At 40.8% G+C, this 18237-nt stretch overlaps 1 protein-coding gene across 2 annotated transcripts in view; it reads right to left on the minus strand.

The window, feature by feature from the left end:
• Ptprj (protein tyrosine phosphatase receptor type J) overlaps window positions 1-18237 on the minus strand; it is a 212251-nt gene that overhangs the window by 40229 nt on the left and 153785 nt on the right. For both annotated transcript variants that reach the window (XM_071616164.1, XM_071616163.1), the window contains 4 exons: window positions 12338-12601; window positions 6412-6675; window positions 3528-3746; window positions 2360-2590 (listed from right to left, as the gene is read on the minus strand). In XM_071616164.1, the coding sequence (XP_071472265.1) occupies window positions 2360-2590; window positions 3528-3746; window positions 6412-6675; window positions 12338-12601 (978 nt within the window). The remainder of the gene's footprint in view (window positions 1-2359; window positions 2591-3527; window positions 3747-6411; window positions 6676-12337; window positions 12602-18237) is intronic.

Raw genomic sequence — 18237 nt, forward strand, 5'->3', positions numbered from 1 at the left:
CCATTAATCCCATCAGGTGATTAATTCGCTGATTGGGTTAAGGCTCTCACAACCCAATCATGTCCCCTCTGAACCCTCTCACATTATCTCACACGTGAGCTTTTGCGGGACACCTCACATCCAAACCATAACAGCCCCTTTTAGTAAATCGGGCAAAGGAACCTTCCTCTGAGCAGACCCTGCTGGGAGTGCCTGGCTTGGTGAGAGGCCCCCAGGCCAGATTTCGGCACCACTCACCTTCTCACACAAGCTTCTCAAGTGAATGGCACCCGTGGAGCAGCCTGTCCCTCTGGAGTCCTCCCCACCCTCCCTACCCAGAAGCCTCCACCTGCCATCCCGCTGGGCCACCGAGGGCCCTCTGAAGCCAAATGGCTACTCCTATGGCCACATCCTTCCCTCCCCACCCACACAGTAGCATCACCTGGAGAGAAGGAAAGAAGACATACCCATGTGACCCCTTCAACAGGGCACCGGGAGAGCCTGCCATCCCTGACACATGACTAGCACTCACTTCTTCCCCGAATTGCCAAGCCCTGCATGTAATACAGACCGGCTAGGCATTTCCAGCCTCCTCCCCTTTTCAGTCTCTAAAGGAGACAGAGATGATTCTCAAAATCTCCAAGAACACCTGCAACATTTCCCTAGGAATTAAATCAGGCACTGTGGAGTGAACCAGGGTCCTTGAGTGTCACTGAGTCCCCTCCTTTTCCCACACCCTTCATCCCACCTCCAGCCTTCATCAACCAGGACATGGGCTCCTGATCTTTCTTCCCAGCCAAGCTTCCCACCCAGGACTCTCAATGCTCTGAGCTCCACTAGTTACCATTCTTCTAAACACCCACCTATCTGGTCACTCCTTAGGGAGAGGGGCCTCTGTGAGCCCAGGGGAGACTTTGTAAGTATGTATTTTTAAAAAAAACAAAATTCAGGGGCTGGGGTTGTGGCTCAGCAGTAGAGCACTCACCTAGCACATGCAAGACACTAGGTTCGATCCTCAGCACCCCCATAAAAATAAATAAATAAATAAAAGGTATTGTGTCTGACTGCATCATATCATACACACACACTCACACACACACACACACACACGCACACATAAATTCAAAGCTCCCCAGATGGGCCTGGAAAGGAGAGTTACAGTCCCCCATTAACCCCCATTCATCTCCCCTCCACCGCCCTCAGCCCTCTACCTTCATCCCTGGGGTCTGTCACTTGCTCTTTCACTCAGGACATTTCCTCACTGAAGTGTCCTGCTCTCCCTTCTCTCTATCCAAGTCCTATTCTCCCTCCAAAGGGACTTCAGATCCTCCCTACAGAAGAGGTCTTCCCTCGGGAACGGAAGTGAAAATCAGCTCCCACCTCCAATAGCCACAGCACTCCCTGGGCAGATCCAGGGGTCGGTGCCCACGTGTTACCTGTGCAGTAAGCATTCCTTCCATCAAACCCCAACATCCCTGGTGGGAGGGACTGCTTGTCACTCACATGGAAGCTGGGGGACAGTGGCTCCTTCTCCCCACACAGCCACCCAGCAAGCAGATACAACATTCTCTCCTTCCAGAGACTTTAAATCCTGAGGAGGTCACTGGACCTGGTATGGCCCAACTCTCCCAGAGCTTCCTGGGTGCCAGTGTGCTTCCTGTCCTTACTCCGCCAACCTCCACCCTCAGTCCCTCAGTTCTGTGGGCCTGTTCACAGGTCCTGCCACCAAGGCCCCAGGAACTGTGATGTTGCAGCCTTTGTCCCTGAGCCCCATCACCTTCTTCTCCATGAAGGTTTGTCTCAACTCCCCATCTGCACTGGGAGCTCCCCTGAGGGTAGGAACTGTGTATTTCTTTACCCCTTCATCAGCACTGACCCCAAAAGCCACCGAGCACTGGTCAATTGATAGAGCAGAAGTGCTGATGGATCACAGCTAGGGAGCAGCAATGTGCTCATCAACAAGCGTTTCCACAGAAAGATCAGCATGAATTCCAAGGACAAGCCAAAAAGGGAAACTCATTTCCTCATCTAACAGTGGGGAAAATTAGGCAACGATTTTCTATTTATAAGAGAAAAAAACATGACTGCAGTTTGTCTCTTGAACTAACAAGCAGAGACCGGAAAGACACGTGAGACGGGGCCACAGCCTGCACACAGCAGCTGCTCGGGGTGCTCTCCTGAGCCTCATGAAAGGCGTACTACAGCCACAGACAAAAGGAGACACCCCACAGATCTGTGCTGCCCAAAATCTCTCCCAGAAAACTCCCCCTGACCACAGAACTCATTGATAAGCCACAGATAACTCAGATCCATAATCACAGGAGATAAAACTCTGTGCTGGGAAACCCTGGTTAAAATCATTACACAAAACCCGACATACTTGTCCTGAACTCGATGAGCTGGGGCTGTCCTTTTGTGCCATCTGCTGCTTGAGAATAAACAGTGGCCTTGTACTGAGTGTTGGACTTCAACCCAATAAGCAGGACGTCAATGTGTTGGGACTCCTGGCCAGAGGATGGGTCTGCAGATACACGGCAGTATGCAGTCACGGGGCCCAGGGGGCTGCTGCACGGCTGGTGTGTGCTCACCTCCTTTCCTGTGTTGCTGGCATCTGTTTTAAGTGCAGAAAGCAAAGACATTGACCACAAGAGAAACACATCCCCAACTTCTTTCAGTGTCCCCACCCCCCAAAAGATGACACATCTGACCATGCCCACACTTGGTACTCCATAAATATCTGCTCCCTTCCTCCCCTAAAGAGAGATATGGTCTCTTAAAAAGGCCCTGATATTTTACTTTGCACTGTTATTCTAGTAACACCCCAGATATTTTGTGCTTCTCTCTCAAGTTCGCTATTTTGGACCGCTCTCCCTTCTTTCGGACATTTTTCTTCTCCCATCCCAACATGATCTTCCAGAGACGGTCCATGATTCAGATTTTGCTAACCAAAGCCCACTCGGGGAATGCCTCCCTGGACCGCAGTGGGTAGGGGAGATGCAGGGTACGAAACAGGGAGGCCTGGTGGCCACTACTCCCTGAGCGTGTGGAAGGGGCCCCTCTGACAAGAAGCTGCCAAACAGAAGGAAGAAGAGAGGAGAAATGCCCCCCCCCCCTTTCTTTAAGGCCTTGCTGCCTGAGGTGGGGAAACACACACGCACCATAAATCACTCTCCAAAGTCTGGTTTCTGTCTATCACTTGCAGTAGAGAATCCTAACACCAACTTTATAGTTCTGGCTCTACTTGGGTTAATCCACCTCTTACTTGTTCCAGTGAAAAATAAAAAGCTAAGAGGTCCGCCTCCTTTCCTGGATGGCAGAGTCCAGAAGTTTGAAGACCCACTGCTTTCTGAACCCCAATTCACCTGTAAAATAGAACACTCTTTCCTCCTTCATAAAGAAATTGGATCAAACTAAAGTGTGGTGGGAAAGCCCTCTACAAACCCTGAAACCCTCTACCAATATAAGAATAATGTTTTTTAAATAAAACATTGCTGAAAGACAAAACTAGGAGGCACACTTTCACAACTTCCCCCAGTCACTTTCCATACCCAGGGTGTCTCCTTGTGTCTCGTTTGATTCTGGATGAAGCGGAAACCCCGGCTTCAGGACGGAAATATTGATTGCCAAGTCTCTGGTCATCTCTGTCTGACTTCCACTGGTTTCAAGGAGAATCTGGTAAGACTCAGTACCGTTGTCCTTGATCCAGGTAAGAGCAAGCAGCGTCACACCCATGAAGGTAGCACGAAGCCCAGACACTGGACGAGGCTCTATTTTAAAAACACACAGTGGACATTACTGGACCAAGATATCTGCAATCATCTTTCATTAAGTCACTGACGTTTCGATGTGACCCACTAAAATACTTTATTTATACCAGGATCCAGCACATATTCATCATTTCACAGGAGAGGTAAAAGGACATTATATAGAAAGAAGGAAGAATAAACCTTAAGACCAAAATTGTCTAGGATCTGTACAATCCCTCAACACTAACCCCAATGAGGATTGGAAATTCTTTTTTAAAATGTCCCTTTAAACAGCAGCATTTAATTATGTTTGTTTTAGACACTAACAATAAAGGTTCAAATAAAATTATTATTTCCTAAGTCTAATGGTCTCAATTCAAGATAAGGCACATAGCATCATTTTATAGTACCAAGGCACTTAGGTTAAGGAGCACATCCTGTATTCTAACCCCTGAGGGGATTGTCCAAAAGTCTATCTATGTACACCATACCCTCGTCCTTCCTTCCACTACCTTAGTGGCTGACAGTGACATAAATCAAACCATTGCCTCTAACATGACATCTACTCCACTTTTGAGATGAAAAAAAGACCCAGAGAGGCAGGGTGGCTTGCTCAAGAACACAAATTATTGGTAGCAGTGGGGAAAGTAGAACCCATAAACTCACAGGCAATATTGCACATAGAGGAAAACACTTGGCCAGAGGTCTGCAGGCGGCTCAACATAGAGACACTGGCCCTCTCCAGCCCTGCAGCAAGGTGGTTTGCTCTCTAATTTCCTTCCTCACCTTAAATATCTCTCATGCAAAGATTTCTAAGATTTCTAAACCAGGTCACTCAGGTGCGTACGTGTGTGTGTTTGTGTGGTGTGTGCTAGGGATGTAACCTGGGCCCCACTCATGCTAGGCAAGAGCTCTACCACTGAGCTACACCCCCAGCACTCTTTTGCACTACTAGTATTAAGAAATGTAACACTAGTAAACCACTCAGCTTAAGGACTCTGGCTGCCTATTACGTGCGTCGTGGTACCACAGTGGACTGCAGACAGGTTCCCTGGGCTCCAATTCCATCACCTGATGTTCAAACTCTGGTATCTTGGAAGAAACTTAACTTCTCCACATTTTAGTTTTTCCAGATGTAGCTCTTTGGGCTACTATGAGGACAAGCTAATCAATTAAGGACAGCTCTGCACACGGTAGGTGCTAGATCCACAGCAGCTGATGAGCTCTGCACTGACAGCAGAATACTCAGTGCCCCTGAGTATTCAGAATACCCAGGTGCTTCCTGCCACCTTCCATCTCTCCTTCTCCATCCTTCTACATGCTTTTCTCTTATTCATCTCCTCTACTGATCCTCTGCTCTCCTTTCCCTCTGTCTTTTACAAGGCAACAAAGAAAACCTGTAATGTGGGCTTGTTTTCCCCCTACTATTGTGCTCTGAGAAGCTCCAGGATATTTTTGTGAAGGTACCTGGGACACCCATCCCTGTGGCTCCTTTCTCCGGTTTTGTTTTATTTTAACATATGCGGTTTCTGGGCAAGATTTTGTTTAATAAAATGGTTTCCCAGCTTTAAAAACAAAAATGCTGAAAGCCACTGGTTTGATATTTGCCATTCCGTGTAGGATATTATACTAGATCTAGCTGACTTCAAGTTGTGGGACCCAAAGGCCGGGTTTCTACGACCTTCACCACCCAATGAATCACACACCAGCCTCAACATCCAGAAAACCAACAAAGGGCCTTTTTTCCCTTCTTACCTTAAAAGATAAAAAAGAAAAAAAATTAAGTTTCCAGTTATAACAGGAGCCTTACAGTACTGGTATCTAAACTACACCATAATCTAACCTGCCTGATATTATTTAAAGTCTAAATGTCATCAGGCTCTTCTGACATTTGAAACACACGTTTTCTACAATGCATACCAAACTCTCCCACACAAAAGAAACTCCTAGGAATAGAAATACAGCATTGATTTCCTGAGGATACAAAATTCCATAATTTGCAGGTAAATGAATCGAACTGGAGAATATCATGCTAAGCAACATAAGCCAACCCCAAAAACTCAAAGGCCAAGTGTTTTCTCTCATATGCAGATGCTAATGCACAATAAGGGTGGGGCACTGGGGAAGAATAGACTTACTTTACATTAGGTAGAGGAGAGTGAAGGGAGGGGAAAGGGAAGGAAGGATAGTAGAAAGGATCAGGCATTATTAACCTATGTACATATATCACTACAAAACCAGTGTGATTCTACATCATGTCCAACCTGAAGAATGGGAAATTATACTCCATTTATGTATGATGGGTCAAAAGTGCATTCTACTGCCTCATATCTTTAAAGGCTAATAATTATTGACATCATCAAAACATACTTCTAAAGCAGTCTCCACTCCTTAAGTCTTGGCAAAACAGTAGGCATGAACCAATAATACAAAAAAAAAAAAAATTTTTTTTTTTTTTTAAACAAAACAGGTAGAAATAGTTAAAACTCCCCAAAACATGCAGAAGCTTAATACTGAAAGGTCTGGCCAGCTGAACTCCTGGGCTTGACAGAACACAGACCCTGTTCTCCTACTCTAGCAAATGCACACCCATCTTATCACAACTGGCAACCTGAATGGACAGGGGTCTAGGAGACAGAATGAGAAGAAACAGTCCGTCATCATCCCTGGGAGCCAGAGAGCTCACCTGTTGTGACAGTTTTGGACACGGGAGTTCCCAACGTCGCATTGCCTATTCCCGGAGTGATGGAGAATTTATATGAACTTCCTGGACTTAAGCCTGTGATGGTACACTCTGTTTCATTTGTTACAATCATCCTCCATTCGTTGTCCCTCTCATTCTTTACTGAATATGTGTACTCAGAAGCTGCTGTGTCATTGTTTTTCCAGGTCAGGACCACGCTGGTTGGACTGATGGAAACAGCATCAATGTCAAACACAGGACTGGGTGCTGTTTATAAGATGTTTTCAAGGAAAAAGAAAAAAAAATACATTAGAAAATACATGTAAGTGTCGGGTCGGCTGTGTCTACTATTCAAAAGCAAATCTTACAATGACACTTTCATTTCTCTTCATTTGCCCCTTAAACTTTCCTGCAACAAAAGGCATTTAAATACACATATGCACCTGTATGAGCATGTGTCCCACAAACAGAGGCTGTAAAATGAGGCAAAACTCATAGAGGTTGGCCTTGATGTCTGTGACTTGAACTCAGAGTTAACTCTTTCTAGCAGCAGATACAAAAAGAGATGTAAGAGGCAAAATGAGTCACTCTCCCAATTCTCAGGAAACTCTGTATGTAGAGAGATGGCATAGGATGCAGAAGCATGTGGTAACCATTTTGCCAAACCTTGACATCACAAGGAGGCCCAGACGTAAGAGCAGCTCTTGGAATCCCAATCTGAACTTAAAGACCTGCTCTACCTGTTAGCAGCGTCACCTGCAATCTGTCCCTTGAAACACTCACTCTCTGGTTCCCCTGTTGACAGGCCTAACACACCATCAAATGCAAATGATTAGTACTGGCCACCATAACATGAGGAACAAGACACCAGACTTGGACATTTAGAACTCTGGGCTAAGACGCCATCCTGCTAGTCACTAGCCTTGTAATTTGCTCAAAGTCATCTCATCTACCCAACATCACTTTCACCATCTATAAAATTGCAGAAGTCCAGAATCATAAACTAAAGAAACCTGTTATGGTTATTAACATTATAACATGTGTGCATCTTAATGAAATTCAACATTAAGCAGTAACCACCAGAAACCATATAAAATACAGATGATGTGGCCTTTATTCTCAAGGAGCTTCTAACTGACCCCAAATGAGCAGAGAATTTCCAAGAGACACCATCTTGGCATGAGCATGGAGAAGTCACCTCATCTGGCTCATTGGAGGTGAGAATATTTATCCAATCAGTGCAAAAGGGCAGGAGACGTGATAAAGAGAAGGGAAAATGGAACAAACAGGAATCATCTCAGGGACCACGATTCAAAAAGTTTCATGACATGAAGTTTCCTCTTTCTAAAGAAACAATTGCCAGTGTCAGAGAAGCAGTGTTGGCAGATGATCACTGGGGTGCTGCCATTTACATTCAGATGATGATGGTGAGGAGGATCATGAGAAAACAAGAACAGCTGCAGGGGCAGAGGGAGCAAGAACAGCAGCACCCTCTTTGGGGACCAGTCGTCTCCCTGACACTGTGTAGGGCACCATTTTCAAGGAGAAAGAAATTTCTGTCACTCATTCAGGGGAATCTGGGAAGGTCTGGGAAACTGATTCATAAGTTTCAATACTTCAGAAAAGAAAGAAATGGGTTTCTTGTTTGTTTGTTTGTTTGTTTGTTTGTTTGTTTCAAACTCTATATCCTACATTTGCTATCATCCTTCAGCCTGTTCATGTGAGATATCAGGGTAACTGACTGGCAGACACCACTGCACCATCCTTGCCTCCCTGGAATGAATCCCACTTCATCACAGTTGAATGGTCTTTTAACTGTACTCTTGAATCCAGCTTCCAGCATTGGGTTAAGGATTTCTGCACCTGGGTTCCCTGGGGATCTTGGCTCGAAGGCTTCATGCTGCTGCTGCTGTCCTTGTCTGGTTTCTGTATCAGGTTGAATGCTGTCCTCATAAAAAAGTTTTTGAAAATATTCTCTCCTCTTTGATGTTTTGGGGGAAAAATTTTAGATAAATTGATATTAATTCTTTTTTAAATAGTTCATAGAATTCCACAGTGAGGCCATCAGGTCTTGGACCTTTCTTTTAATGGGAAATGTTTTATCACTGATTCAGTTTCCTTATTCACTGGTGATCTCTTTAGATTTTCTCTCTTCACACTTCAATCTTGGTTGATTTTTCTGTCAACGAATTTATTCCTATCTTCTGCTTTGTCCAACCTATTGGCACATGATGGCTCATGATGTCTCTCATTATGCTTTGCATGTCTGTAGTGTCAGTTGTAATGTCCCCTTCATTTCTGATATTTAGTAAGTCCTCAGTCGTTTTTTCTCTAGATAAAAGTTTGTCAATTTTGTCTTTTCAAAAAACAAACTCTTCCTTTTCTTGATTCTTTAATTATCTTTCTAGTTTGTTTCTTTTTTTTTTTCTTTTCTTTCTCTGATCTTTATTATTTCCTTTCCTCTACTAATTCTGGGCTCAGTATTTCTTATTTTTCTTGTTCCTTAGGTGCAACACTTGTTAAGATCTTTCTTCATTTGATATAGTTATTTGATGCATAAACCTCCCTCGTAGAACTCTTCTTGCCATATCCCATAGCTTTGCGCATGTGATGTTTCCACTGTGATTTTCCTCAGTAAATTTTTAATTTCCCTTTTAATATTTTTATTGAACCTCGGATTGTATAAGAGAATAATCTTTAGTTTCCATACACTTCTAATTTCCAAAGTTCTTTTGTTTTGCAGTTCTACATAGACAAAATGCATTTATTTTATTTATTTTTTATGTGATGCTAAGGATCAAACTCAGTGCCTCATGCATGCTAGGCAAGCGCTCTGCCACTGAACTACAACCCCACCCCATAGTTTCCAAAATTCTTGTTACTAATGTCCACTTTTATTGTGATGATTAGAAAAGATGCCTGAGATAATTTCAGTATTCTTATATTGTTAAGACTTGTTTAGTAACATCCCATATGATCTATGCCAGATAATGTCCCTTATGCAACTGAGAAAAATGTATATTCTGCAGCTACTAGAGGGAAAGTTCCATACATATGAGTTAGGTCAACTTGGTCTCAAGTACAATTCAGATCTTTTTTTTAAATTTTAGCACTTTTAATATATCATTCCACTCACTCATGGACTGTAAAGTTTCTGCTGAGAAATCTGCTTCTGGTGATATTATAACTACATGATATATTATTTGCTTCTTTAATTTAAAGATTTCAAGATCCTGTCTTTGCCTTTTATATTTGATTGATTAATTATAATGTGTAGGGGTAGCATTATTAGAATTCGATATGAATGGAGATTTTTGTATTTTCTATATCTTGATATTTATATCTATTTCCAGGTTTGGAAAGTTTTATGCCATCATTTATTTAAGTAAGCTTTCTAAATTTTTTATTTTTTTAAATATTTTTATTTGTCAATGGACCTTTATTTTTTAATTTATTTATTTCTATGTGGTGCTCAGAACTGAACCCAATGCTTCACACAAGCCATGCAAGCACTCTATCACTGAGCCACAACCCCAGCCCATACTCTTTTGTATTCTTATCCCTCTTGAATGCCAATGACTTCAACCCTTGCTCTTTGGGTGCTACCCCATAAATCCCAAAAGCATTCTTCATAACTTTTCTTTTTCTCTCTCTTTCCACTGTATATTTTCACATAAGTCTCTTCAAGTTCCTAGATTCTTTCTTCAGCTTTATCAGCTCTGCTGATGGTGCTCTCTAAGGCACTGGTCCTTTCAGTCACTGTATTTTTCAGCTCCAGGATTTCTGTTGGATTTTGTCTGTACTATTTCAAACTCTGTTACAGTTCTGATTTCTGGTCACTTATTACTATACTCACTTCTTTGAATTCTATCTCTGTCGTCTTCTGACTTTATTGGGCTTCCCTACAGGAGTTATTTTGAATTCCTCAGAATTCAAACATACATCTCTATCTCTTTTTATCCAGTTAATAGCACTTGTTATTGTATCTCTGGTGATATCATGGCCTTTCTCATTATTCTTAATCCTCGTGACTAGACATTAATGTCTATGCAGTTGAAAGATGGGGATCATTCCAGTCTTTGTAGACTGGTTTTATCTGCAAGGACCATCTGATATGTTCCCAAAAACCAGCACCACTGTGGCCACGGAAGCGCTTGGGGGTCTCCTAAGACTGAGACCAATTTTTAAAAGACCACTGATGAATGTAATTTCCCTAGGTACTCCTAAAATTTCCCTAATGCCCAAGGAAAAATTCAGTAGTCTTTTTAAACTGCTTTTGAAGAAGAATTTTATCAATACGTAATAGCCTTACAGAACTAACAAAATCATTACATCACAATGAAAATAATCTACCTATTCAACGTTATTAGGTAACTAGTTATATAACTTACAAAATCTGCAGACCAGCAGGTCTTATACTTTTTTGGATTAAGGACCTATTTACCTTCTTTAAAATCAGGGATCTGGGGAGCTCCAGAATACTTTTGTGAAGATACCCAAGACACTCATCCCTGTGGCTCCTTTCTCTAGTTTTCTTTTGTTTTAACGAATTGGGTTTCTGGGAAAGATTTTCTTTAATAAAATTATTTCCTAGCTTTAAAAAACAAAAAAAATGTATAGCTCGGGTTGTGGCTCAGTGATAGAGAATGCGCCCAGCATAGGAAAGACACTGGGTTCAATCCCCAGCACCACATAAAAATAAACAAAAGTACTGTGTCCAACTACAACTAAAAAAGAAACATTAAAAAAAAAATGCTGAAGGACACTGGTTTGAAATCTACCTATTACATGACCTGATAGGATAATATCAAGTTGTGTAACCAAAAGGTCGGGTTTCCAAAGACTTCACCAGCCAATGAGTCACACACCAGCCTCAACATCTAGAAAACCAACAAAGATCCTGTTCTCCCTTCTTACCTGGAAAAAAAAACCTGCTCATTTGTCAAATACTTTTTAATTTTTTCGGGTACTTTAAGCTTAAAAAAAAAAAAGGAAAAGAGCTAAACTTTCAGCTATAACAAGATACTTAGGGTACTGATATCCAAGCTACGCCATAATCTAAACTGCCTAATATTATCTAAAGTCTAAATGTCATCAGGCTCTTCTGTCATTTGAAACACACATGTTTTCTACAATACATACCAAACTCTCCCACATAAAAGAAACTCCTGGGAATAGAAAAACAGCATTGATTTCCTGAGGATACAAAATTCCATAATTTGCGGGTAAATGAATGGAACTGGAGAATATCATGCTAAACAAAATAAGCCAACCCCAAAAACTCAAAGGCCAAATGTTTTCTCTCATATGCAGATGCTAATGCACATTAAGTGTGGGGCATTCGGGAAGAATAGACTTACTTGACATTAGGTAGAGAAGAGTGAAGGGAGGGGAGAGGGAAGGAAGGATAGTAGAAAGGATCAGGCATTATTACCCTATGTACATATATCACTACACAACCAGTGTGATTCTACATCATGTCCAACCTGAAGAATGGGAAATTATACTCCATTTATGTATGATGGGTCAAAAGTGCATTCTACTGTCACATATAACTAATTAGAACTCAATAAATAAATTATTTAAAAGCTAATACAGAGTGGAATTATCAAAACATACTTAAGTGTCTCTGCACCTTAAGTCTTGGCAAAAAAGTAGACATGAACCAATAATACCAAAAAAATACGTTTTGTTTTGTTTTTTAAACAAAAAGGTAGAAACAGTTAAAACTCCCCCAAAACACGCAGACGCTTAATACTGAAGGGTCTGGCCAGCTGAACTCCTAGGCTTGACACAACACAGACCCTGTTCTCCTCCTCTAGCAAATGCACACCCATCTTATCACAACTGGCAACCTGAATGGACAGGGTCTAGGAGACAGAATGAGTAGAAACAGTCCATCATCACCCCTGGAAGCCAGAGAGCTCACCTGTTGTGACAGTTTTGGACATGGGACTTCCCCACGTCTCATTGGCTATTCCTGGTTTGATGGAGAATTCATATGAAGTTCCGGGACTTAAGCCTGTGATGGTATATTCTGTTTCATTTGTAACAATCATCCTCCACTTGTTGTCCCTCTCATTCTTTACTGCATACGTGTACTCAGAAGCAGCTGAGTCATTGTTTTTCCAGGTTAGGAACACACTGGTTGGACTGATGGAAACAGCATCAATGCCAAACACAGGACTGGGTGCTGTTTATAGGTTGTTTTCAGGGAAAAAAAAAAAAATACATTAGAAAAATACATGTAAGTTCAGGTCTGCAGTGTCTACTATACAAAAGCAAATGTCACAATGTCAGTTTCATTTCTCTTCATTTGCCCCTTACACTTTCCTGCAACAAAAGGCATTTAAACACACATATGCACCTGTATGAGCATGTGTCCCTCAAACAGAGGCTTTAGAATGAGGCAAAACTCATAGAGGTTGGCCTTGATGTCTGTGACTTGAACTCAGGGTTAACTCTGTCTAGCAGCAGATACAAAAACAGATGTAAGAGGCAAAATGAATCTCTCCCAGTTCTCAGAACACTCTGCATGTAGAGAGATGGCATAGGATGTAGAAGCATGTGGTAACCATTTTGCCAAACCCTTGACATCACAAGGAAGCTCAAACGTAAGAGCAGCTCTTGGAATCCCAATCTGAACTTAAAGACCTGCTCTACCTGTTAGCAGCGTCACCTGCAATCTGTCCCTTGATACACTCACTCTCTGGTTCCCCTGTTGACAGGCCTAACACACCATCAAATGCAAATGATTAGTACTGGCCACCATAACATGAGGAACAAGACACCAGACTTGGACATTTAGAACTCTGGGCTAACACGCCATCCTGCTATTCACTAGCCTTGTAATCTGCTCAAAGTCATCTCATCTACGCAACATTACTTTCACCATCTATAAAATTGCAGATGTACAAAATCATAAACTAACGGAAGCCGTCATGGTTGGTAACATCATTACATGTGTGCATCTTAATGAAATTCAACATTAAGGAGTAATGACCAGAAACCACATAAAACACAGATGATGTGGCCTTTATTCTCAAGGAGCTTCTAACTGACCCCAAATGAGCAGAGAATTTCCAAGTGACACCATCTTGACATGAGCATGGAGAAGTCACCTCATCTGGTTCATAGGAGGTGAGAATATTTATCCAATCAGTGAAAAAGAGCAGGAGAGGTGATAAAGAGTAAGGAAAATGGAATGAGCAGGAATCATCTCAGGGACCACGATTCAAAAAGTTTCATGACATGAAGTTTCCTCTTTCTAAAGCAATAAATGCCAGTATCAGAGAAGCAGTTTTGGCAGATGGTCACTGGGGTGCTGCCGTTTCCATTCAGATGATGATGGTGAGGAGGATCGTGAGAAAACAAGAACAGCTGCAGGGGCAGAGGGAGCAAGAACAGCAGCACCCTCTGGGAACCAGTCGTCTCCCCCACACTGTGCTAGGGCACCATTTTCAAGGAGAAAGAAATTTCCTTCACTCATTCAGGGGAATCTGGGAAGGTCTGGGAAACAGATTCATAAGTTTCAATAGTTCAGAAAAGAAAGAAATGGGATTTTTGTTTCTTTGTTTGTTTCAAACTCTATTTCCTACGTTTGCTATCATCCTTCAGCCTGTCGATATGAGATATCCGGGTAACACCACTGCACCATCTTTGCCTCCCTGGAATGAATCCCACTTCATCACAGTTGAATGGTCTTTTAACTGTACTCTTGAATCCAGCTTCCAGCATTGGGTTAAGGATTTCTGCACCTGGGTTCCCTGGGGATCCTAGCTCGAAGTCTTCTTCTTGCTGTCCTTGTCTAGTTTCTGTATCAGGTAAAATGATGTCCTCGTAAAAACATTTTTTAAAATATTCTCCCCTCTTTGATTGTTTTGGAAATAAAAATTTAGATAAATAGATATTAATTCTTTTATAAATAGTTCATAGAATTCCACAGTGAGGCCATCAGGTCCTGGACCTTTCTTTTAATGGGAAATATTTTATCACTGATTAAGTTTCCTTATTCACTGGTGTTCTGTTTAGATTTTCTCTCTTCACACTTCAATCTTGGTAGATTTATGTGTCAAGGAATTTATTCATATATTCTGCGTTATCCAACCTATTGGCACATAATGGCTCATGATGTCTCTTATTATGCTTTGCATGTCTGTAGTGTCAGTTGTAATGTCCCCTTCATTTCTGATATTTAGTAAGTCCTCAATCATTTTTTCTCTAGGCAATTTCCTGGTCACTTATTACTATACTCACTTCTTTGAATTCTTTCTCTGTCATCTTCTGAAGTTCACTGGGCTCCCCTAGAGGAGTTATTTTGTCAATTTTGTTTCTCTTTTCAAAAACAAGTTTTTCTTTTTGTTGATTTTTGAATTATATTTTTAGTTTCAGGGTTTTTTTTAATTCCTTTCTCTGATCTTTATTATTTTCTTTCCTCTACTAACTCTGGGCTCAGTATTTTCTTATTTTTCTGGTTCCTTAGGTGAAACACCGAGTTGAGATCTTTCTTCTTTTTTGATATAGTTATTTGATGCATAAACCTCCCTCGTTGAACTCTTCTTGCCATATCCCATAGGTTTGGGCATGTGATGCTTCCACTGTCATTTTTCTCAGTAATTTTTTAATTTCCCTTTTAATATTTTTGTTGAACCTCTGATTGTACAAGAGAATAATGTTTAGTTTGCATACACTTCTAAAGTTTCCAAAGTTCTTTGTGTGTGGGTGTGTGGTATTTCTACATAGAAAAATGCCTGTATTTTATTTGTTTATTTTTTTATGTGATGCTGAGGATCAATCTCAGTGCCTCATGCATGCTAGGCAAGTGCTCTGCCACTGAGCTACAGCCCCACCCCTTAGTTTCCAAAGTTCTTCATACTAATGTCTACTTTTATATTTTGATGGTTAGAAAAGATGCCTGAGATAATTTCAGTATTCTTACATTGAAGACTTTTTTAGTAACCTCCCATTTGATCTGTTCCAGATAATGTCCCATATGCAACTGAGAAAAATGTATATTCTGCAGCTACTAGAGGGAATGTTCTATTCACATCGGTTAGTTCAATTTGGTCTCAAGTACAGTTCAGGTCTTTTTTTAAACTTTGGCACTTTTAATCTATCATTCCACTCGCTCATGGACTGTGAAGTTTCTGCTGAGAAATCTGCTCCTGGTCATATTATAACTACATGATATACTATTTGCTTCTTTTCTTTTAAGATTTCAAGATCCTGTCTTTGCCTTTGATATTTGATGGATTAATTGTGTGTAGGGGTACCTTTATTAGGATTCGATATGAATGGAGATTTTTCTTTTTATACCTTGATATTTATATCTTTTTCCAGGTTTGGAAAGTTTTATGCTATCATTTATTTAAATAAGCTTTCTAAATTTTTGATTATTTAATATTTTTTAGTTGTCAATGGACCTTTATTTTATAATTTATTTATTTATATGTGGTGCTCAGAATTGAACCCAGTGCCTCACATGAGCCATGCAAGCACTCTATCACTGAGCCACAATCCCAGCCCATACTCTTGTGTATTCTTCTTCTCCCTCTTGAATGCCAATGACTTCAACACTTGCTCTTTGGGTGCTATCCCATAAATCCCAAAAGCATTCTTCATAACTTTTCTTTCTCTCTCCTCCCATGTATATTTTCACATAAGTCTCTTCAAGTTCCTAGAACCTTTCTTCAGCTTTATCAGCTCGGCTGATGGTGCTCTCTATGGCACTGGTCCTTTCAGTCACTGTATTTCTCAGCTCCAGGATTTCCGTTTGATTTTGTCTGTACTATTTCAAACTCTATGTTACAGTTCCATTTCTGGTCACTTATTACTATACTCACTTCTTTGAATTCTATCTCTATCGTCTTCTAAAGGTCACTGGGCTAACCTAGAGGAGTTATTTTGAATTCCTCAGAATTCAAACATACATCTCTATCTCTTTTTATCCAGTTAATAGCACTTGTTATTGTATCTCTGGTGATATCATGGCCTTTCTCATTATTCTTAGTCCTCCTGACTAGACATTAATGTCTACACATTTGAAAGATAGGGATCATTCCAGTCTTTGTAGACTGGTTTTATCTGCAAGGACCATCTGATATGTTCCCAAAAACCAGCACCACTGTGGCCACTGAAGCAATTGGGGGTCTCCTAAGACTGAGACCAATTTTTAAAACACCACTAATGAACATAATCTCCCTAGGAACTCCTAAAATTTCCCTAATTGCCCTAGGAACAATTCAGTAGTTTATTTAAACTGCTTTCGAACAAGATTTTTATCAATACCAAATAGCCTTACAGAACTAACAAAATTATTGCATCACAATGAAAATAATCTACCTATTCAACGTTATTAGGTAACTAGTTATATAACTTACAAAACCTACAGACCAGCAGTTCTTATACTTTTTTAGATTAAGGACCTGTTTACCTTCTTTAAAATCAGGGATCTAGGGAGCTCCAGAATACTTTTGTGAAGATACCCGAGACACTCATCCCTGTGGCTCCTTTCTCTAGTTTTCTTTTGTTTTAACGAATTGGGTTTCTGGGAAAGATTTTCTTTAATAAAATTATTTCCTAGCTTTAAAAAACAAAAAAATGTATAGCTCAGGTTGTGGCTCAGTGATAGAGAATGCGCCCAGCATAGGAAAGACACTGGGTTCAATCCCCAGCACCACATAAAAATAAACAAACGTATTGTGTCCAACTACAACTTAAAAAGAAATCTTTTTAAAAAATGCTGAAAGACACTGGTTTGATATTTGCCTATTACATGTCCAGATAGGATGATATCAAGTTGTGTAACCCAAAGGACGGGTTTCCAAAGACTTCACCAGCCAATGAGTCACACACCAGCCTCAACATCCAGAAAACCAACAAAGATCCTCTTCTCCCATCTTACCTGGAAAAAAAAAAAAACCTACTCATTTGTCAAATACTTTTTAATTTTTTTTGGTTACATTCAGCTTAAGAAAAAAAAAAAAAAAGGACAAGAGCTAAACTTCCAGCTATAACAAGAGACTTAGGGTACTGATATCCAAGCTACGCCATAATCTAAACTGCCTAATATGATCTAAAGTCTAAATGTCATCAGGCTCTTCTGACATTTGAAACACACATGTTTTCTACAATGCATACCAAACTCTCCCACACAAAAGAAACTCTTGGGAATAGAAACACAGCATTGATTTCCAGAGGATACCAAATTCCATAATTTGCAGGTAAATGAATGAAACTGGAGAATATCATGCTAAGCAACATAAGCCAACCCTAAAAACTCAAAGGCCAAATGTTTTCTCTCATATGCAGATACTAATGCACAATAAGGGTGGGGCATTGGGGAAGAATAGACTCACTTTACATTAGGTAGAGGAGAGTGAAGGGAGGGGAGAGGGAAGGAAGGATAGTAGAAAGGATCGGGCATTATTACCCTATGTACATATATGACTACACAACCAGTGTGATTCTACATCATGTCCAACCTGACGAATGGGAAATTATACTCCATTTATGTATGATGGGCCAAAAGTGCATTCTACTGTCTCATATAACTAATGAGAACTAAATAAATAAATTATTCAAAGGCTCATAAAGACTGACATCATCAAAATATACTTCTAAAGCAGTCTCCACTCCTTACGTCTCGGCAAAAAGTAGGCATGAACCAATAACACCCAAAAAAAATTTTTTTTTGAAATCAAAACAGGTAGAAATAGTTAAAACTCCCTGAAACACGCAGAAGCTTAATACTGAAGGGTCTGGCCAGCTGAACTCCTAGGCTTGACACAACACAGACCCTGTTCTCCTCCTCTAGCAAATGCACACCCA

This window comes from Marmota flaviventris, chromosome 9, assembly GCF_047511675.1.
Source record: "Marmota flaviventris isolate mMarFla1 chromosome 9, mMarFla1.hap1, whole genome shotgun sequence".
In the NCBI taxonomy this organism is placed as follows: Eukaryota; Metazoa; Chordata; class Mammalia; order Rodentia; family Sciuridae; genus Marmota; species Marmota flaviventris.